The sequence below is a fragment of the Rhincodon typus genome, chromosome 20 (genome assembly GCF_021869965.1).
Source record: "Rhincodon typus isolate 14 chromosome 20, sRhiTyp1.1, whole genome shotgun sequence".
NCBI lineage: Eukaryota > Metazoa > Chordata > Chondrichthyes > Orectolobiformes > Rhincodontidae > Rhincodon > Rhincodon typus.
This window is the reverse complement of record NC_063351.1, coordinates 51,317,900-51,340,144: the sequence shown is the minus strand read 5'-3', so window position 1 is coordinate 51,340,144 and position 22,245 is coordinate 51,317,900. Positions and strand designations below refer to the sequence as shown.

At 39.3% G+C, this 22,245-nt stretch overlaps 1 protein-coding gene across 1 annotated transcript in view; it reads left to right on the top strand.

Moving 5' to 3' along the window:
• The window catches only part of smc3 (structural maintenance of chromosomes 3), a 99,135-nt gene that overhangs the window by 50,714 nt on the left and 26,176 nt on the right, over positions 1–22,245 (top strand). The window contains exons 10-17 of the mRNA XM_048608754.1: positions 1,302–1,515; positions 4,697–4,800; positions 6,872–6,971; positions 10,490–10,650; positions 11,150–11,291; positions 11,595–11,745; positions 19,677–19,829; positions 21,669–21,820. Coding sequence (XP_048464711.1) covers positions 1,302–1,515; positions 4,697–4,800; positions 6,872–6,971; positions 10,490–10,650; positions 11,150–11,291; positions 11,595–11,745; positions 19,677–19,829; positions 21,669–21,820 — 1,177 coding nt within the window. The remainder of the gene's footprint in view (positions 1–1,301; positions 1,516–4,696; positions 4,801–6,871; positions 6,972–10,489; positions 10,651–11,149; positions 11,292–11,594; positions 11,746–19,676; positions 19,830–21,668; positions 21,821–22,245) is intronic.

Sequence of the window (22,245 nt, the reverse complement as noted above, 5' to 3'; positions counted from 1 at the left end):
GACCTGTTTGTTTCCTCTCCACCTATCCTCTCCTCTATCCATCTTCTATCCGCCTCCCACTCTCTCCCTATTTATTTCAGAACCCCCTTCCCCTCCTCCATTTCTGATGAAGGGTCTCGGCCCGAAATGGATGGAAGTAGCTAGTTACAGGATATTACACTTTAGTTTGGACCTGTAGATGGATAACCTGTTCAGGTTTGAAAGAAAATCCAAACACTGCTATCTGTTTATATTAATTTCCCCATGGTGTTCGCTATTTCATTTTTTCTGTTTTGTATTAAATAGTTCACCTTTCATTTGTTATCAGCCATTTTCTGTACAGCTTGGTTCATAGCTCTTAGAATCCCTACAGTGTGGAAACAGGCCCTTCGGCCCAACAAGTCCACACCGACCCTCAAAGCATCCCACCCAGAACCCATCTCCCTATAGCAGTCATCCCTGAACACTATGGGCAATTTAGCATGGCCAGCCCACCTAGCCTGCACATCTTTGGACTGTGGGAGGAAACCGGAGCACCTGGAGGAAACGCACGCAGACACGGGGAGAATGTGCAAACTCTACACAGACAGTCGCCCGAGGGTGGAATCGAACCAAGGTCCCTGGTGCTGTGAGACAGCAGTGCTAACCACTGAGCTACCGTGCTGCTGTTTTCTGTTCTTTTTTGTTTAATTTGAGAAGCACTTGAGAAGCCTTGCTTCTTCTTAGGTCCCATTTAGTGTCTCAAATCTCTGCTTAGGATGTTCAAGAATTTGGACTTGCATAGAGGAATGTATTATCATTAAAATTCACACTAGGAGTAGATCTGAATATAATGTAAAAGTATTTTATATGCTGCAGGTGAAATGTAAATTTATCATGCAAGTTGGCCACTCAAGCCTTAGCACTGTCTCAGCAGTTTTAAGGGATATTTTGCACTACTGGACTGAATATAAGCATTTAGTTTCTGCTGTTGCTATTTCAAATCAACCATGTAAAGTAGAGGTGGACGATGTCAGAATCCAAAGCTATTTGCTTTTGAAATGTTTGCACAGTATAAATTGGCCGAACCAAGACCCACCAAGACCCACCAACACTTGCAGTGGAATCAAGGAAAACTAAATCCAAAGAATGACTTGACTACTGGGAGTCGGATGTTGCTTTAGTGACAGGCCATTAAAAAAAGTCTATTTATATACAATAGAGACTTAAAAAGCATAGTTATTACTTGCTGTCTCAATAGCCTGAGGTGGCATATTGCGAGCCAAATTGTAGTGGTCCTCATAATCTTTTGGTATTTATTCAGTTTCCTTTATTCTACTTAGACTGGCACAGGCCACCCAAGAAAGGACAGATTTGTATGCTAAACAAGGTCGAGGCAGTCAGTTTACGTCAAAAGAGGAAAGAGATAAATGGATCAAGAAAGAGCTGAAATCGCTTGATCAAGCTATTAATGATAAAAAACGACAAATTGCTGCAATTACCAAGGACCTTGAGGATACAGAAGCCAATAAAGAGAGAAACCTGGAACAATACACTGTAAGTAATTACTACCACCAATGGATTATTTGAGATGTTTGTCTATCTTTTGTGTATCACATGATGTAATGCATTTCTTTATTATTTGCTGAGAAATTTGTCAAAAAGGAATTCTTGTAAAGATTATTTCCTCTCTCAGAAATTTTGATGGGCATTTTAAGTAAAGTATCTGGAAAGGGATTTGCATCAATGTATAAAAGGATGCACTTACACAGGTCACAAAATACCCAGAATCAGAAAAGAGATTGAAGAAAACTCAGGAAAACAAAGCTTGTTAGTTTTGGCTAACACCCTGTAAGTCAGGATTGTATTTCCCAAAAGCCCATGACAAAAGCAGGAGCACATAAGCTCGGCTGACATTCCAAGTGTAGTGTTAAGAGAGTATTGCACAGCTAGAGGCATCATCTTTCCGATGAGAATAAAACAGAGGCCCTGTCCCCACTCTGAATTGAATGTAAAAGATCGCATGGCACAATTTGAACAAGAATAGTGGCGTTCTCCAAAGACCTGGGCACGTTTACTCTCTAACCAAAATTACTAAAACTGATCATTTATTTCATTGCTCTTATGGGATAGCTGCTTATGCTATTCTTTGCTGTGATACTTTGTGCGTTAGAACAGTGATGCAAAAATCACGTCGATGACTGTGAAGCAATTCATTGGACTTTTTAAAGAGGCTATATATCTGCAAACCTGTTGCTGTTACAAAGATAGAGTTACTTTTTGGCAACTTTTAATTTGTATAATAAAAACATAGTCCCAGAGGTCCATAGCACTGCTCTGTCATTAGAGAGAGACGACTGGTGGTGGTTTAACTTGAGGGTCACTTTTTGAGTTTTATTTTATAGAAAAAAGGTGTGCAAGTGGAACAGAAGGGAAGGTTAGAGAAGGCTTAGAGTGTGAGAATCAAAGAGTCATGAAGTGCGGAAGCAGACCCTTTGGCCTAAATCATCCATGCTGACCAGGTTTCCTAAACTGAACTCGTCCCACTTGCCTGCATTTGGCCCCTATCCCCCTCAATCTTTCCTAATCATGTACCTGTCCAATTGTCTTTTAAATGTTTTAATTGTACCCACCTCCACCATTGCCTCTGGCTCATTCGAAATGCCCTGGTTTGTCTTACCAAATGCAACCCCTCACCCTTATCTAAGTTAAACTCCATCTGCCACTCCTCAGCCCATTGAATCTTGGGACTTAGTTAGAGAGATTAGAGATCTCAAATGTCACGAAATAAAAGGCAAAGATTGTATAAGGGATGGGGCCAAAGGCAGGTGAAACAAAATGGAAAATGGAGTTTGTGATCTGAAATTGCTGAAATCAGTGTTTAGGTCAGAAGGCTGTAAAGTGCCTAAAAGGGAAATGAGGTGTTGTTCTTCCAGTTTGTGGTGGCTTCACCATAGGAAGGTGACTAAATTAGCCAGTGACTATATATTGACATCTTTCTTGCAGACTGAATCTCCCCCATGTAGAGGAGCAAATGCACCAGACCAGGACAAAAAACTTGCAAGAAATTTATTGTTTCACCTGGAAACAAAATTTAAAATTTAAAACAAAATAAAATTTAAAATTATTCTCCAGCATCTGCAGTTCCTACTATCTCTTAAAATTGCCAGGCAGGTCTCTAACTTAGAGCTATGTAATTATGTAAACTGTTTTATTAAATGAGCAGCTAATTGTATTGTTCGTATATTGGAGAAAAATCAACGGTGATAAACTGATGTGACTGGTCTGGCGTTCTTTTTATAATTCTTCTAAAATTTGCAAAGTAGCAGAGTTATTGTCACATTATTTCTACCTGCTCATTTGTATCCTTCCTGCATGCAGAATATTAAACATTCTCATTCTAATGAATCAGCTTTCAATGATTTTTACAATTGTGACCTACTACATTCCATGCTTTTTTAAATTTTATTCCAATTTATTTTTGGATATGTCTATCTATTTTTGTTGCTTAGTTTGAGACCTGTAGTAGAGGTATGTAGGTGACTTCTGATTTCACATAATCAGTCTTTGGAAGTGCCTGTTTTATTCTGGCACAAGCTGCTGCAGCTTTCCTGCAGTTTAAGTGGTTGGACAGCCATGTTTATTTGGCATCAGGAATCCTGATACTGCACATAGTGTAGGCAAGAAACCGTGCTGGAAGTAAGAAATTTGAGCTACTTCCTTTAACGCCTGTTATCTATAAGACCATAAGTAATAGGGTCAGGAGCAGGCCATTCGGCTCCTTGAGCCAGTTTCCACCCATCGTGTTCTACGCGTAAATGTTCATCATCATGGCAACCTCCTAGCCATTGGCAGTAAAGTCCATGCATTTCTGAGGTTGTAGTCAATGGCAGATTTTCATTGAGGACATCTTAACCAAAGCGCGCACACAACAGAAAATAGGAGCCAGAGTATGTTGTTTGGCACTTCGAGCCTGCTCTGCCATTCATTATAATTGCGGCTGATCTCCAACTCAATAGCCTGCTCCCACTTTTACCCCATATCCTTTGATCCCTTTAGCCTTAAGTGCTGAATCAACTCCTTGAAATCATACAATGTTTTGGCCTTGACTGATTTTCATGGCAGAGAATTCCACAGGCTGTCCACACTCTGGGTGAAGAAATCTCTCTTATCAGTCATAAATGGTTTACCCCATATCCTTAGACTGTGATCACTGGTTCTGTACTCCCTGCCATCATGAGCATCCTGCCTGGCTTGCCAATTCCTGACAAGGTCTGTCTGGTCTGCATAATTCCAATGGGTGTTCATTGTGTGCATGATGGCACCCTCAAAAATACATCATCATCCAACACAGTTTGGCCATGTGTGTGTGAGAGACAGATAGTGTGAGCCCTTAACAGTATTCACAACTTTGCCAGTGTGAGTCAGAGTTCAGACTTTTCCTGAAGAATGGCCAGGCATAAATTAATAGGAACGGTAACCATTCTCTCAATGTGCAGCTTATGGTGCAGCTATTATGGAGCTGGCACTGTTTTCTGAGATCTATGGGCACTTGTGGCATCCAAAAATCAGGCACTCACAAGTCCAGCTCCTACCTTGTTCGGTGTAAATTTGATGCAAATTGCAGGAATTTTCAAATCTTGTGCATATCATGATTGTACTTGGGTAGCCATGGAATCAAAACCTTGTTTTATAATTTCCCGTAGTATCACTGGACTTATTTTTTTGTTGTTTATAGAAACTTGATCAAGATCTGGCCGAAGTAAAAGCACGAGTGGAGGATCTTGACAAAAAATATTATGAAGTAAAAAACAGGAAAGATGAGCTGCAAAGTGAGAGGAAGTAAGTTCAAAAACGAACTATTAGAACGTTATTTGATTCATGAAAGTTCGTGTTCATATGATCTCTAAAAATCTTTATATTAAACTGGTATAACAATAGACCAAATAAACATTGTAATACCATTTTCAATCTGTTCTCTTTATAAATATGACATAAAGTATGGATTGGGATTGCAGTAAGTGTACAGATTTGGCAAAACTTATTAAAGCATATTGACAAGAGTATAGCATTTGGGTCTTGTGGTGCAGTGGTAGTATCCCTATCTCTGGTTCAGAAGGCTTGGGTTTAAGTTCTACTTGTACCAGAGGTTCATCATAGCAAGCATCAACAGGTTGATTAGAAAGTATCTAGAATATAGCATTATTTTTTGAATAGCACAGACTGTTAGTGGTCAGTTAATTACAATATACTAATTGCTTCAATACAGAAACCCGAACCCAAGGCCAAATTGACAAATCTTTATCAAATAAGGTTTAAAGTGGTGTACCTTTGCTTGTGCCAGTAATTGGTACTAAAACTTATGGGCTTAATTTTCATGCAAAAATTAGGGAATCTTAAGCCTACCCACTTCAGGGTGTTATAGAGCTAGGGTGAGATGTAGCCAAGCATTTGACTCCCAGGAGGCAGGTTGACAATATAAAAATGGCTTCACCCATTGGGCTGCAGGGTTCCCAAGCGGAATATGAGGTGCTGTTCCTGCACCCTTCGGGTGGCAACGTTGTGGCACTGCAGGAGGACCAGGATGGACATGTCGTCTGAGGAATGGGAGGGGGAATTGAAATGATTCGCGACTGGGCGGTGCAGTTGTTTAGTGCGAACTGAGCATAGGTGTTCTGCAAAGTGGTCCCCAAGCCTCCGCTTGGTTTCCCCGATGTAGAGGAGGCCAATGGTATCAATGTGGACTTCACAAACTTCAAAATCTCCCCTCCCCCTACCGCATCCCAAAACCAGCCCAGCTTGTCCCTGCCTCCCTAACCTGTCCTTCCTCCCACCTATCCCCTCCTCCCACCTCAAGCCCCACCCCCATCTCCTACCTACTAACCTCATCCCGCCCCCTCGACCTGTCCGTCCTCCCTGGACTGACCCATCTCCTCCCTAACTCCCCACCTACACTCACCTTTACTGGCTCCATCCCCGCCTCTTTGACCTGTTTGTCTCCTCTCTCCACCTATCCTCTCCTCTATCCATCTTCTATCCACCTCCCCCTCTCTCCCTATTTATTTCAGAACCCCCTTCCCCTCCCCCATTTCTGAAGAAGGGTCTAGGCCCGAAACGTCAGCCTTCCTGCTCCTCTGATGCTGCTTGGCATGCTGTGTTCATCCAGCTCTACACCTTGTTATCTCAGATTCTCCAGCATCTGCAGTTCCTGCTATCCATGCCAAATTACCTACTTCTGTTATGTTCCACTTGGTTCATGTGTTTTTTCTTAAGCTGATACCAGCTTTTTATCTCTCTTCTTTAAACTGAAGACAAGTTTTCACACTGCTAATGATGAAGTTTTACCTTGCATTTTCAGAATACTAGAATAACAACAAAAAGCACACTACTGTGTTACTTTGCACAGATGGAGTAGACTGGATGGCCCCACAAGTCTGAGCCTACCATTCAACAGAAACAAAGCTAATGTTCGACCTTAATTGCACTTTGCGTGCCACTCCCCATAGATCCTTGATTCCCTGAGAAATCAAAAATATTTATTCCACCTTCAATATATTCAATAATGGAGCATACGCCACCCTCCTGGCGTAATCATGAGTCATAGCCTGCCAACTTGAAATATTCCTTTTGTTCCTACAATCTGCTTTTGGTCTGTTTATCTCACGTGCTACTTATAACCCCAACTCTCTGAATCCTTATCTTTTGTATTAATCTTTTGGCATGCCTTTGGAAATACAAGAATACAATATCTACTGGTTTGCTATGCTGTTTTCCTTTTCGTAAAACCACGGTGACTGTCTGATCACACTGTGATCAGCGTACCCAAGCACTGACTACGAATGAATTTCAGTTTAAAATTCATTTTATATCGAATGAAATGGTGCTAGAGTTGAGGACTGTTTTTATTCTTTAGTTACCTATGGCGGGAAGAAAACGCTGAACAGCAAGCGTTGGCAGCAAAACGAGAAGAATTGGAAAAGAAACAGCAGCTTCTTCGAGGTGCAACAGGAAAGGCAAGTCTTGTTATTCATCTGGAGTAAAGCAAACTGTGCAGGAACCTAAAAGGTAGCATGATGACAAAGGAGCAGAATTGAGGAATATGGATTGTAATTTGTAATTTTATTTTGGGTTCAGTTTCTCTCTTTAGCTTGTGATAAGCCTGCATTAATTTGCATTGGCACAGTGGAGAATGTTGTTTCTATTACATCTAAGCCTCCGGAAGGATAAGTGATATCCTAATAGCAATTTGTTAATGTGCTGCAGCGCACTTGCAATCTTTTGTAAGAGAGCTTGAGTGAGGCCTTTCACCTAATTTGTGGGTCACATTATTTTAAAAATAAATTATAACTGAATATTGATTCATATACAAGGCAGTGATGAGACCACATCTGAAGTACTGTGTACAATATTGGTCGCTTTCTTTAGGGAAGAATAATAATTGTGTTGAAAATAGTTCAGAGAAGTTGACCAATCTAGTGAAAATAATGTCTTATGAAGAAAAATTGGGCAAACTTGGCTTGTGTCTGCTGGAATTTAGAAAAGTAGGAGGTGACATGATTGAAATATTTAACATCCTGAGGAGCAGGGATATAAGGGATCCTCCATTTAAAATAGATGAAGCAAAAATGTTTTCTCACAAAGGATCATGATCCTTTGGAATTCTTCCTGAAAAAGTGGTAGAAATAGAGACCTTGAATATTTTTAAGGAAGAGGTGGATAGATTCTTGGTGAGTATGAGGTTAGAGGTTATCAGGAGTAGATGGGAATTTGAGGTTACAATCAGATCAGCTGATGGGAGCAGGGGGAGGCAATGGCCTCATGGTATTACTGTTGGACTGTTATTCCAGAGACCCAGATAATATTCTGGGGACCTGGGTTCGAATCCCAATGATGGAATTTGAATTCAGTAAATATCAGGAATTTAGAATCTAATGATGATCATGAATCCATTGTTGATTGTCAGGAAAAACCCATCTGGTTCACTAATGTCGTTTAGGGAAGGAAAGTGCCACCCTTACCTGGTGTGGCCTACATGTGACTCCAGACCCACAGCAATGTGATTGACGCTGAACTGCCCTCTGGGCAATTAGAGATGGGCAATAAATGCTGCCTAGTCAGCGATGCCTTATCCTATGAATGACTAAAGAAAAAAAAAGCTATATTGCAATTAAATAACGGTGCTGGCTTGAGGGCTGATAAGCCTACACTTGCTCCTTGTTCATATGTCCACATAAAGAGGTTTTTCTGCTTTATTTTGCATAAGTTTGAAAATTGGAAGAAATATCTGCAAACTGTCTTCCTCCCCAAGCTGCGTGTTGTTTCCCCCATTTGACAGGTCAGTGTAATGACCTGTTCCCAGGTTGTCAACATTTTCAAAAGGAGCGCGCAACATATCTTACTATCTGTATTTGTTTTACTGTATCTAACTGTAGAAATAATGCCTTCCCTTGGTGGAAAAGGATTGTAAGAAGGATGGGCAAACTGACCACTGCACTGTGGTACAGGAGCCATTCAAGTGGGCAAAGCAAAAAGTCATAGGGGATTCTGTAATTAAGAGTACAGACAGCATCCTTTGTAAGCAGAATTGAGAGTTCCCCATGGTGTGTTGTCTGTCTGGTGCCAAGGTAAAGGACGTCTTAGACTGACTTGAAAGGATATTGGAATGGGAGGGGACTGATCCAGTTGTTGTGGTCCATGTTAGGACCAACATGAGAGGCAAGAGTAAACAAGCGGTCTTGTTTGTGGAATGTCAGGAATTAGGAACAAAATTAAACAAAAGCAACTCAAAGGTTAGACAAAGGAGAGCCAGTGGGTGTGATCTGTTTGGATTTCCAGAGTCCTTTGACAAGGTGCTGCACAGGAGGCTGCTAAATAAGACAAGACCCATGCTGTTAGCATCAAGGCACTGGCATGGATAGAAGAATGGCTGACTGGCAGAAGGCAGAGAGTGAAGATAAAGGGATCTTTTTTCAGGATGGCAGTCAGTGACTAGTGGAGTGCCACAAGTGTTAGTATTAGGACTACAATGTTATGCATTAATGATCTGGACAAAAGAACTAGGGCATCATTGCAGATGACACAAAGATAGGTGGAGAGAGATAGGTAGTACTGAGGAGGCGGGGTGGCTGCAAACGGACTTGGTAATGCATGGAGAGTGGGCAAAGAAGTGGTAGGTGAAAAGCATGGGAAAGTGTGAGGTTATGCCTTTGGTAGGAAGAACAGAAGTAGAGACTATTTTATAAACTAGGAAAGGCTTGAGAAATCTAAAGCACGAAGGGACTTGGGAGTCCAAGTTCTGGATTCTCTTAAGGTTAACATGCAGGGTTCATTTGGCAGTTAGGAAGGCAAGTGCAGTCTTAGCATTCATTGCAAAAGGGCTAAAATACAAAAACAGGGAAGTACTGCTGAAGCTGTATCAGGCTTTAGTCAAAATTCCTACTTTTGGAATATTGTGTACAGCTTTGGGCTAAGTATCTAGGGAAAGATGTGCTGGCCTTGGAGGGGTCCAGAAGAGGTTTACCAGAATGATCCTGGGAATGAAGGGCTTGTCATACGAGGAGCAGTCAAGGACTCTGGGTTTGTACTTGGAATTTAGAAGGATGAAGAAGGATCTGTTTGAAACTTACAGAATATTGAGAGGCCTGAATGGAGTGGATATAGAGATGATATTTCAATTAGGAGAGACTAGCACCCAAAGGCACAGCCTCAGAATGAAGAGATGACCCTTTAGAACTGAGATGAGGAATTTCTTCTGCCGGAGGGTGGTGAATCTGTGGAACTCATTGCTATAGACGGATGTAGAGGGCAAGTCATTCAGTGTCTTCAAGACAGAGATAGATATAGGTTCTTGATTACTAAGGGGATCAAGGGTTGCGGGGCGAAGGCAGGAGAGTGGTGCTGAGAAGCAGTTTAGTCATAAGGGTGACATGGTGGCTCAGTGATTAGCACTGCAGCCTCACAGCGCCAGGGATCTGGGCTCGATTGCAACCTCGGGTGACTGTCTGCGTTGAGTTTGCATGTTCTACTTGTGTCTGTGTGGGTTTCCACCAAGTGCTCCAGTTTCCTTCACTCCAAAAGTGTGTAGGTTAGGTGGATTGGCCATGCTAAATTGCCTGTAGTGTCCAATGATGTGCAAGATAGGTGGATTAGCAGGGTTACAGGGATAGGGTAGGAGGTTGGGACTGGATGGCATGCCCTCCGGAGGGTCTGTGTGGACTCTATGGTCAGAATGGCCTGCTTCCATGCTAAGGATTCTACGATCAAATGGCAGAGTAGACTTGAAGAATTGAATGGCTTAATTCTGTTCCTCTTACTTACGGTCTTGTGGCCTGCCGTTAATTGCAGGGTTGATTGTGGAAAGTCCATGCATAGGTATTTAAAGTTGGAAATCCCTACATTTTATGGCATATCCTTCAGAATAATTTTCAGGATTCCCTTAGGTGGTTTAAACATGAGCTAGTGCTGCATTGTAATATTTTCTAATGCCTACTCCACTATTTGCTGTACTAAAGGCAGGTTTTTTTCTCTGCAGGCCATTTTGAATGGTATTGATAGCATAAACAAAGTATTGGAACACTTCGGTCGTAAAGGCATCAACACACACGTAATAAATGGATATCACGGGATTGTAATGAATAACTTTGAATGTGATCCAGCCTTTTACACTTGTGTTGAAGTCACTGCTGGAAACCGGTAGGCAGCTTTTTTGCAGTAAGGATTAAGCTGATTTTGTTTTTAAAGGAGAATGAAATATTGATAGTATAATAAAAATACACAATGTTTTATGAATCAGTGCTTACAAGCATGTCACAGTTTAATGATTCTTCAGCTTTGAAATGGTTGTAACTTCTTCACTTGCTGCTGACATGACTTGTGCCAACAAGGACCCAGGATGTTTTGGTATCAGTCATTGTTATTCTTTATTCCTCATGATAGTCGGTGATGCCAATTAAGTGTTTAATGGATCCTAGGCTATAACAATAATTTTGAAGAGTGTATAGCACTGGATAACAGGACCTACTGTGGCTTACCTGGTGGGTGCTGAAGTTCTTAAAAATATTGTCCTTTATTCTTGGGTATGTCCTTAATTTTTTTTCTGCATTGAAGCACTTCAGCACCTTGCAATATACTGCACAACACGACATTTGTTGGGACAGGTAATTAAAAATTTGTTTGTATGTTTTGTCTTTAGACTCTTCTATCATATTGTGGAATCTGATGAAGTTAGTACAAAGATTTTGATGGAATTTAATAAGCAAAACTTTCCTGGCGAAGTCACTTTCCTTCCACTCAACAAATTGGATGTGCGAGACACAGCTTATCCTGAAACCAATGTATGTGAACTTTTCTACCACCTTAAATATTCACTCCATTCCACAATCAACATGGTTGATCTGACTGAAATATTCCTGTAATACGTTTCACTCATTCTCATATTAAGTAAGAACTGTATACACTTAACAAGCAATTCATCCAAAAATTCTGTCTCGACCACCTTTTTATCATGAATTGCACTCCAATCCTTAATTGATTAATGCGGTCTTTGTAATTGATAAGCAAACTTCTTGTGACTGTTTTTATATTTTCTTCTTTTTGTTTTCACTTTAATGTAATTATCTGTAAATTTCACTTTTCAGGATGCTATTCCTATGATAAGCAAACTTAGATATATACAGAGATTTGATAAAGCTTATAAACATGTGTTTGGAAAAACATTAATCTGTCGAAGTATGGAGGTATCCACTCAGCTAGCCAGAGCATTTAATATGGATTGCATAACTTTGGAAGGTATGTATAAATTAACTCCCAATAGTGGATTTTGTGCAGTATATTTTCAGAGTTTATTTTTAATTGTTTAACTACAGTTAGAAAACTTTTGACATTAATATGGTTTCAAAAGTATCTTTTGTTATAATACTTTGTCTATTCTAATTTGTAGCTTAATTTTGAATGTGTAACTTCTGGTGGTAATCACATTGTAGATCCAGCTTTGAGCTAGAATTGTTAAAATTGAGCCATTATATTTTAGAAATGGCTTAAAGGACAGGGTGAAATGAATAAGTGTCTGAGGGGATTGGGGTTGAGGGTGAAGAGAGGATATTGACTGCAGGTACTAAGGATTAATTGGTTAAAATGCTGTGTCTGCATTTTTAGATTATGGTTTAAACATTCAATTGGCTCTTTAATCCAAAATCGTATAACTTTATATTTTTCTAATCACCCTGTTCAGAGATGTTATTGCACACTTCTGCAGCAGGTGGGGTTTGAACCTGAGCCCCTAGACTCCAAGGTAGCAGCACCAACAGTAATGAGAGCCCTTAGTATTTTTTAAAAATTTTCTATCATAGTTTATTATACCTGTTTAATTATGCAACGTCATTCTTATAGCAGAAGTTGCTTCATATAGCTCTTGTAGAGAATTGATTGTCTTCAGTTGTGTGACATTTTGTTATTGCTAACAAGTTTGTCTAAATGGATTGTTGTCTCTAAAATGTTTATTAAAGATTGATGTCAAATAGAACCTGTCTTTTGTGAAAGAGAGTAGGCAATAAAAGTGTGAAAAGACTCTGAGTAGCTTAGCTTGCAAGTGCTGCACAAGAGATTCATAATATTGTGATTTAACTACTAAAATCTTTGTTATTAGTTGTTTGAGATCATTATTGTTTAACAGCCTTATCCTCAAAAAAGTTAATAACATACCAAGATGATCTGTCACTGTTCAGTCATATTTGCATTTGAATTGATGGTTGTTTAGGTTAATAGAATTTACCAGATTTCTTGTTAAGTCTGCACTCAGTTAATCCATGTGAACAATTTTTTTTGGATTACTTTGCTAGCATTTGTTTTACCGCCTTTTGATTTCACAAATTGTAATTTAGTTATAATTCTGTAGCTAAACTTTAATTTTCTTCCACTTGACTGCATATGTTAACTATTCATGATGAATTAATGGCCTGGTATAAAAACCAAAAGAACTATGGATGCTGTAAATCAGGAACAAAAACAGAAGTTGCTGGAAAAGCTCAGCAGGTCTGGCAGCATCTATGAAGAGAAAATCAGAGTTAACGTTTCGGGTCAAGTGACCCTCGGAACTAGTATCCACACTACATTACTATACAGGAAATCTAGTACAACTGTTGAGAAATAAATAATTTTTAAAAGTCCATGCTCTAATAGTACTTGCTTATCATATAAATTTTAGGACTGTTTGCAGAATCTTGGTGATCATCTTTGACAGTTTGTAAATTCAGGTATTATGGTCTATTTAGTTTTATTGAAAATATTAACATATGATATGTTAATCCTGTTGTAGTGATTCATCTGAATTGGCACATTGAATCATACAGTACAGAAGAGGTCTTTCACCCCATTGAGTTTTCACCATTTAAAAAAAATTCTAAACCTGCACTAGTTCCACTTTCCAGCTCTTCGCCATGGCCTCAGGCAGTGCATTCTAGATTCCTAACACACACTGGCTGAACAAAAAATTACATCAAATCCCCTGTAACTCTCTGCTTTTCACCTTTTAAAATTATGCTCCTTGTTATTCACCTGTCAACAAAGGAGAGCAGCTACATTCTATCCACTATGTCCATGCCCCTTATAATCTTATATGCCTCAATCAAGTCCCCTCTTGGCCTTCTCTGTTTCAAAGAAAGCAACCTGAGTTTATGCATCTATCTCCATAGCAGAACTGCTCCATCCCAGGCAGCATCCTGGTTAAGTTCCTCTATACTCCGTCCAGTACAGTCAAACCATTTGGTGGTACTTCCAAAGTGCATCGCCATACACTTATTAGGGCTAAATTCTGTCTACCGTTGATCGGTTCATCTGACTAAGCTGGCTATGTTTTCCTGTAACTTAGGTAGTTATGCCACTTGATCTTTGCAAGGATCACAAAATGGGCTGGCAGCAAATATTAGAAAATAGGACAGAAATATAGAAAACTCACTGCGCAGATTTTTTCTGTGTACTTTTGGACATTTCAAGTAAAAGTGTAGAGCAGTTCTGCAACTTCACAAAATTTAGACCTAAATGTCCATAATCCCTACACAGCCTAATTTGTTGTTTACTCTTTAACCTAAAAAGTACCCAAACTGGTCTTAAGCTGAAGTAACACATTGTGTTTTGAAATCTGCCACGAGCGATTTGCTATTACATCATCTAAAGTGTACAGTCCTACTATTGTGTCATTCTTACTTCCTTTGTCATAATTTCTCTGTCAATAATTTGTACTATGCTTGGATGCTTATAATTAAGTTGTAAAAGCATATTTATTTTTAAAATCCAATAACTCAGGAGCTAATGCGTACTAAATGCCATGGCATTGTCATTTTATTGTGTCCACAGGCAAAATGCATCGCTATATCCACACTGCTTTTCTTTATTTATTTATTCACAAGATGGGCCAGTTGGATTTATTGTCCATCTCTAATTGCCTTTGAGAAGATGGTGGTGAGCTGCCTTCTTGAATTACTGCAGTCCCTGTGGGGTAGGTACACCCACAGTGCTGTTAGGGAGGGAGTTCCAGGACTTTGATCCAGCGAAAGTACAGGAATAGCAGTGAAGTTTGAAATCAGGATTGTGTTTGGTTTGCAAAAGAACTAAAATGTGGTAATAACCATAGGTTTGAAAGATGTTGACTTGGGAGCATTGGTAAGTTGTTGTATTCCATATTGTAGATGGTATACACTCCACCACTGTGATGGGTGGAATGAATGTTTGAGGATGTCAGGTTGGGTGTCAGTCAAGTGAATTGCTTTATCCTGAATGGTGTTGAACCTCTTGAGTATCATTGGAGCTGCACTCGTTCAAGTAAATAGGGAATATTCCACCACATTTGTGACATCTGCCTTGTAAGTTGTGGACTGGGTTTGGGGAATTGGGAGATGAATTACTTTTCACAGAGCTCCCTGCTCTGGTACCCACAGTATTTATATGGCTGCTCTAGTTTCTGATCAACAGTAACCCAGATACCACTATATTGATAGTGGAGGAAATTAGCTGTTGAATGTCGAGATGTGATTGATAGACTCTCTCTTGTTCAAGATGGTCATTGCCTGGTAATTGTGCAGCATAAATGTTACTTCCTACATCAACCCAAGCCTGAATATTGTCCAGACATTGCTACATTTGAACATAACTCCTTAGGTACTAAAGGGAGTCTGTGAATGGTGTTGAATGTTGTGAAATCATTGGACATCCCTACCTCGTGACCTTATGATGAAGGGAAGGTCAGTGATGAAGCAACTGAAGATTGTTCGGCCCAGAATGCTACTCCTGAGGAGGCCCTGCAGAGCTCTCCTGGGGCTGAGATGATTGATCTCCAGTAACCTTCTTCCTTTGTAATAGGAAGGACTTCAACTAATGGAGAATTCGCCTCCTCCTCCATTCCCCTTGTCTCCAGTTTTCTAGAGCTGCTTGATCCCACATTTTGTCACGTGCTGCCTCGATGTTGAAGGTAGTCATCCTGACTTGGTTGGAAGTCACATGATACCAGGTTACAGTCCAGCAGGTTTGTTTGAAATCACAAGCTTTCAGAGCACTGCTCCTTCATCAGGTGGAGTGAAGAGAAGCACACAGCCACATAATTTATAGACAGAGTGATTGAAAGATCATTCAAATGGTGTGAGTGGAGTGTTGACAGGCTGAGTAATAAGTCTTTGCAGGTGATCAGAAGTGTCAGACAGTGTGAGTAAAGTGCCAGCAGCTGAATAGCTAGTGAAGGGATGACCTATAATCAGATTAATTGCGGCAGAGAGATAATTACAAAAAATTAAAAATAAGGTGGTGCTGGAAACAATCACATGGCCGGAATGACATGATGGTATGAGTCATATACCAAGGGTCTAACCAAAGTAACAAGTAATCCAAAACTATACCACTAATAAATGTAGAGAGACCATAATAAGTTATCAAGGTGATGGTGTCAAAACAGGACAGTAAGGAAGATTTTACAGATATAGAACAGTGTGGTGGGGTTACATGTAGCATGACATGAGCCCAAGATCACGGTTAAGGCCGTCTTTTCTGCACGTTCTCAAGTTTATCAACATCCTTCCTATAGAAGCCGATTTTGACCTTTAGATATAATATTGTATTAAATTGTGCAATTCAAAATGCATAACGTTAATACGAATGATATCTGTTAATTGAAGTAATCCCAAATCCTATACTTTTAAGATAGATGACACATTCATTTTTCAAATTAATTTGTTCAGCTGTTTCAGAATTTAAACCCAAGAACCCACTTCAAAAATTGACAGTAGAGAATTAGAGAAATGAATTCTGAATAATACCGGCTCCTATTATTTTATTGATTTTAATGCATACTTCAAACATCTGATTTTGGATGTAATGCAGAAGTAACACTTTGAGAACAACTTTGCATCCTCTTGGTAGGTTAGTCAGCTTTAAAACCAATAGTGCTGTTTGTTAAATGATTGCAGTCATTGCATGGGTCATTTCTGACTCAGTGATGTTTAATAGTGTAGGCTTGGATAGCTGGAGTGAGATCAGTAATCTGTGAAGTTTTTTTGTATGTGGTGTTCACACACTGGATTTTTTGCAATTTCAATTATTGTACAATATAAAGTGTGATGACACCATTGTTACGGGAATACCAGGATATACAATTCCCTTGGCCACAGATATGAGTGTGAAATTGTACCTCTGTACCTGACGTAAGAGCTTAGTTGATCAATGTGTGGAAGAAGCAGGCTGACTCATCCACAGTTAAGATGAAGGGCTTTATGTGAATTTTCTGTCTGGCTCTGAAGACATAATTTTCTTCCAGATCAAATTGATGCTTTCAGATGATAACCTGTTTATCATTGTCAAAATGTGCTACTCTTTTGAATTTTTTTTTAAACGTTATCATAATTAGAAGTATAAGATGGTGTAAAATTGTCATCTTTTCCCAAAATTCACTTGGTTCATCAAATCTGTTCAACCAAAATTGAAGAATGATGCTGTGTATAGACTTCGAATTTTCAGCTACAATACTGATTTAGTTTACATTGCGTATCCGCTATATTTTAGTATGAATTTGTTTCTTTGGTCTCCACTTTATATTTTTCTGATATAATTACTTTACAGTGATTAAAATAACTAAGCTCGGTATTTTAACAGCTGAAACCATTAATTCTTGTAGACAAAGAGCCGGAGGCTTTGAATCATGTTTTGATGTAATAGTTATGTATCTGTCATAAAATTTCATCTTTTAATTTTATTCATGATAACCATCCTAATGGTATTGGTGTCTTAACATCTGACCTGGTTCTGGGAGTTGGGCATATATTATTATATCTCTTCTCCTTGAGAGGGAGAGATAAAGGAAGCATTTTCTGCAAATGTTAGATGTTCTTAAATCATCTGGTTTTATACTAGCACTGCTTCCTCATAGATAAATTTTCAGCTCTTCGTTAGAGCATCAAACTAGTGCTGCAAACTGGTTGTTATAGAAAACCCGTAATCTGAATGGAAATTACAATTGAAACTTACGTAACTGATAATCTGTTCAAAATCAAATTTATCTGAAATTAAAATAATTTATTTCACTACCCAACTCTCTACTTCATTCATATAAATACAATTACAATTTTCTTCCTCTTCACTCTCCTCAACCCACTCATTTGGTTTCTTGAGCTAGATTTTCGTGTATATTTTTTGCAAATGGCTTGATGTTTTAACTCCCCATTTCTCTTTCTCCAATCGTTTCACCCTGTAGTGTAGCCGTCTGCTCCATCATTACTTGAAGTGCTAGAAAGCTTGTTTCTCTTGAGGGTCCCCAGAGATAAAAACACCTCTGCAGCATGACCACCTGAATAGTAATGTGCCTGAATTTATTGGTAGCATTTGGAAAGTTGCCTTCCCATTATTTGAAATCCTGGTGTAGCTGTGCTGCAGGCATGCTTATGACTGGATGGGGTATCTGTGATGAGGGAATATGCCTTGGATGTTGCTCACCATACAATGGAGTATATGAGATACCCCTTTGGTGTTTCAGCAGTGATGGCCTCCTAGTCTTTTTGCTATCTCTGTCAATATCACATGTAAGTCTCGAGTGCTGAGTTGATAACGACACCTGAAACTATACATAATGGCAACATTTATATTGGCAACTCAAATCTAATTTCTCACTTTCTGTATTCTTGCTCTCATTTTCTTCTGTGATGAAAGCCAAATTTTTGTTGACTCCTGCCTGTTTAGATTTTTCATCTTGTTAATTCTTACTGCAGTTTCTGACACAAAGAATAGATTGTTCATGTTTATGATGCAGTTAGCCTTCACATCATTTGACCTCTCCCAAATTGATCTGTTACTATTGCCTTTGAACATTTTAGTGAAGTTAGTAAGATTGAATTTTTGCTCGTACTCTGATTTTTGGCATCCTTGTTGATGCAGAAAATTCAAGTCAGTGTAGACTATGCTGCTTCATTTCTACCAGTCACATTGCAACTAAAGTGAAGTCCTAAACTATCAGCTCACCTATATCCTGATCACCATGGTAGTTCAGCTAATTTATTAGAACTTGAGTTTTGTTGAAAAAGACACTACTTTGTTAAACCTTTTCATCTTGAACCATGGCAAATTGCAAGAATGTCGATTCAAGGGGCAAATAAACACTTGTGTTGCATGTGAGGACAGTGCTGATTGGTTGCTAAGTGAACTGTGGTAACCCCAACAAAAATCCCCTCTTAAATGTAGATTTGATATCTATACAATTTATATTTTGTTTGCAGTGTTGTCTGCCATTGTTTCCTTCTGTTTAACTAAGTCAGCTCTCTTCAGTATTAATTCTATGCACACGATTTGGTTAAAAACACCTTTGGAATGTAATATTATGGTCTTATTACAATTCATCTGGATTCTGTCTTTGAGGCTGATTTGCTTTTTCAGTGAGTCACAAGGCAACATTTTATGTGGCACTGGGGTTACCACCATCACCCTCGGTGAAAATGTTAATGGTAAGCCATTCTGATGGATTGGCCTGTGGCCAATTAGCCCTTAATGAGGGCACTAATTATCTTCAGAGAGTCAGGCACCCTTATCTGGGGTACCAGTCACACCTCTGACACTCTGTCACACTCAATCAAATGGCTAGCTGCACCAGGAGCAGAGGCTACTGCTGGGACTGCATCTAGGCTCCAGTGGAAATTATAACCAGACTTTGAGGGCTGGCATGGTTTCAGTTATCCAGAGACACAAGGACAGGAAGTTGTACAGATCAGCGAGGTGGGAAAGCATATAGGTGCGGGAACCTCTGCTGGGTAGGAGCAGGGGCTGTAAAGGAGATATCCCTTCCCTCTCCTATCAGTAAATGGATGGGTGAGACCTGACTGGTTTCCAATGTGTCTCTGGCCTCCAGTTATGACGTTGAAATTGTGATGTGGCAGTTAGAAGCTCTTGTCATTAATTGGTCACTTAAAAGTTTCAATTGACCAGAGGCTGGGTGGACTGCTTGGTGCTTCTCTTACCATGTGTAAAATTGCCGTGAAGTGGCAGCTGGCAGGTACACAGCAGGAAAGGTTGCCGTGACATGCTCTCAGCTGCCTGCCAGCCTGCTCCAAGGATTGCAAAACTCTGCCTTCTATGTTGTATAATCTTTCTGCTCTCTGTTTATTTATTTGCAGGTCCTGTCCTGTGTTCTGTTGTAAGAATTGTAACTTACTGTTGATGTTTTTCAGTAGACTGAAATGTTGTTCTCTTTCTCCTAGGTGACCAGGTTAGTCATCGAGGTGCATTAACTGGTGGCTATTATGACACTAGAAAATCAAGACTCGAGCTTCAGAAGGATGCACGAAAAGCAGAGGAAGAATTAACTGAATTAGAAGCAAAGCTGAATGAAAATCTCCGTCGAAACATTGAGAATATCCTTCAAAATCTCTATATTTCTTTATTTAAAGTTTAAGGAAAGTGCTAGCTGCAGACACTTTTATCTATAAGTATTCTGTGGTTTTACACATTGAATTGTCATCCTGAAAGTACTGCCTGTAGTGGTGGTGGTAATAGATTCAGTAGTAACTTTGAAGAAGGAATTGGATAAATATTTGAAGGTAAAATATTTGCAGGGCTGTGTGGGAAGAACAGGGAAATAGCCAAATGGCCTCCTGTGCTCTATCATCTAAAGTTCTATGTATAAATTTGTGATGTTGATGCATAAATGAAGGACATGTCTATTTTTGTTTTAAGTTACTATATGTATAGAGTTGTTTGCGTAGATTTAGTTCTGAAAAGAATCATTTTTCATTTTTGCACTCTGTGCATGTGTGTGTCTAAAACACCCAAATATTCAGATACTTGAGTCTAATGACCTTATTACTACTATTTACAATTTTCTTATTTTCCAAGGCACAAGTGTTTGATCCTTTTGAAATGAATTTATTTTAGGTAGAAAATTAATTTTAAAAAATTTCCTTAATCATGCTTTTAAATATTTAATTTGAGTTGTAACTAGGTGTCCGACTAGGGTAGAAATATGTGGCTTTGTTCTATAGCAGATGATTTGTTTTTGCCAATTTTGTTTTTACAGGGTAGCCTTTTGGACAGGGTGAGGGTGGGAAGGAAAACAAAGATATTTATTCACTTTGGCTTTCAGTGACATTTCACTGCTGGTGTTCTTGAAAGTACGCGATTTTATTTTAATCATTCATCAAACTGGACTCCCCTAATAGTTAGTGTGTTATAAATTATTATGGCCTTTGCTTTTCTGCTGATGGTAATGAGTACATGGCTGAATACAAGACTTTTCAGATCCGCATGATTTATTTTAAATTAATGTCTTCAACTTAGGACAACCAGAGTGTAGATATGACACAATACGCTGCAAAGCACAATATGATTTCTGAAAGTAATAGTAATTGGTTTTGTGGACGTTTAACTACTGAGAAATACAATTCAGAAAATGTTCCTTTAAATCAAGCATGTAAATGCAAGTGATTATTTTAATTCTGAGCAAGTTTACGTGCATTGAAAAAAAGGACGTTGCTTATGTTGCATTGCATAACCATGCTGGAAAGCATGCCAGTATGTGTAATTCAAAAAAAAGTTAAGGGATTATCCATTTGAGCATTCTCGTTCAGATAACCATACTGTTTTTTTCATGGGAATTAGTTACTTTGGGACCCAAATACTTTTTTCACTGTTCTCTTAAAGCTGAAATTCATGTCCGGCCCATTTTTCATATGTTCTTTGCTTAAAAAGTTCTGATGCTCTGCATCTATCTCTCTACTTGAGTCTGTGTCCTTTATACCTACCAGCCCTAAATCTTGATGCTATTCGTGACTTCTGATCTGCTGAGAATGTGATATTTTGGCCTTGCCCCTGTACTGACCAAAACTGAGACAAATTAAAGGTGAAAGTCTTAAAACAAGAAAGAGGACCATAAAATATTAGGGAGTTGCTTGAACTACATTTTGTTTATCCTTTGCAGGTATATTAAAAATTATAAAAAGACAGTTAAACTTTTAATATATTAAGTCTTTGTAATGTTTTTAAGTGTTTGTGGGAGGGTTGGAGTGCCCAGTCCTTCCTTGTTCATATTTATGTATTAAGAATGTTCTATAAAAGACAGATGCATTTCATGGATCAACATGTGTTTACATTTTTTATATAACTAAAAATCAGTTGATAGTATGTACAAGATTTTCTTCTGAAATTGGCAGAAATATTGTTCGTTGGCAAAGATATTGTTCCTTAGCACAATGTACAGATTAATAATGAGATTGACCAATTAATGAACCAAATGCAGCAGATTGAAACGCAACAGAGAAAGTTTAAAGCATCACGAGACAGCATTCTATCAGAAATGAAGATGTTGAAAGAGAAGAGGCAACAGTCTGAGAAAACCTTCATGCCTAAGGTAACAGTTTAATTTATGCTTTGCAAAACTGATAACATCTGAATCAAGAGACAACAAGGTGCAGGGCTGGATGAACACGGCAGGCCAAGCAGCATCACAGGAGCAGAGAGGCTGACGTTTCGGGCCTAGACCCTTCATCAGAAAAGGGGGAGGGGAAGGGGGTTTTGAAATAAATAGGGAGAGAGTGGGAGGCGGATAGAAGAGGGATAGAGGAGAGGATAGGTGGAGAGGAAACAAACAGGTCGAAGAGGCGGGGATGGGGCCAGGAAAGGTGAGTGTAGGTAGGGAGTTAGGAAGGGGATAGGTCAGTCCAGGGAGGACGGACAGGTCAAGGGGGCGGGATGAGGTTGGTCGGTAGGAGATGGAGGTGCGGCTTGAGGTGGGAGGAGGGGATAGGTGGGAGGAAGAACAGGTTAGGGAGGCAG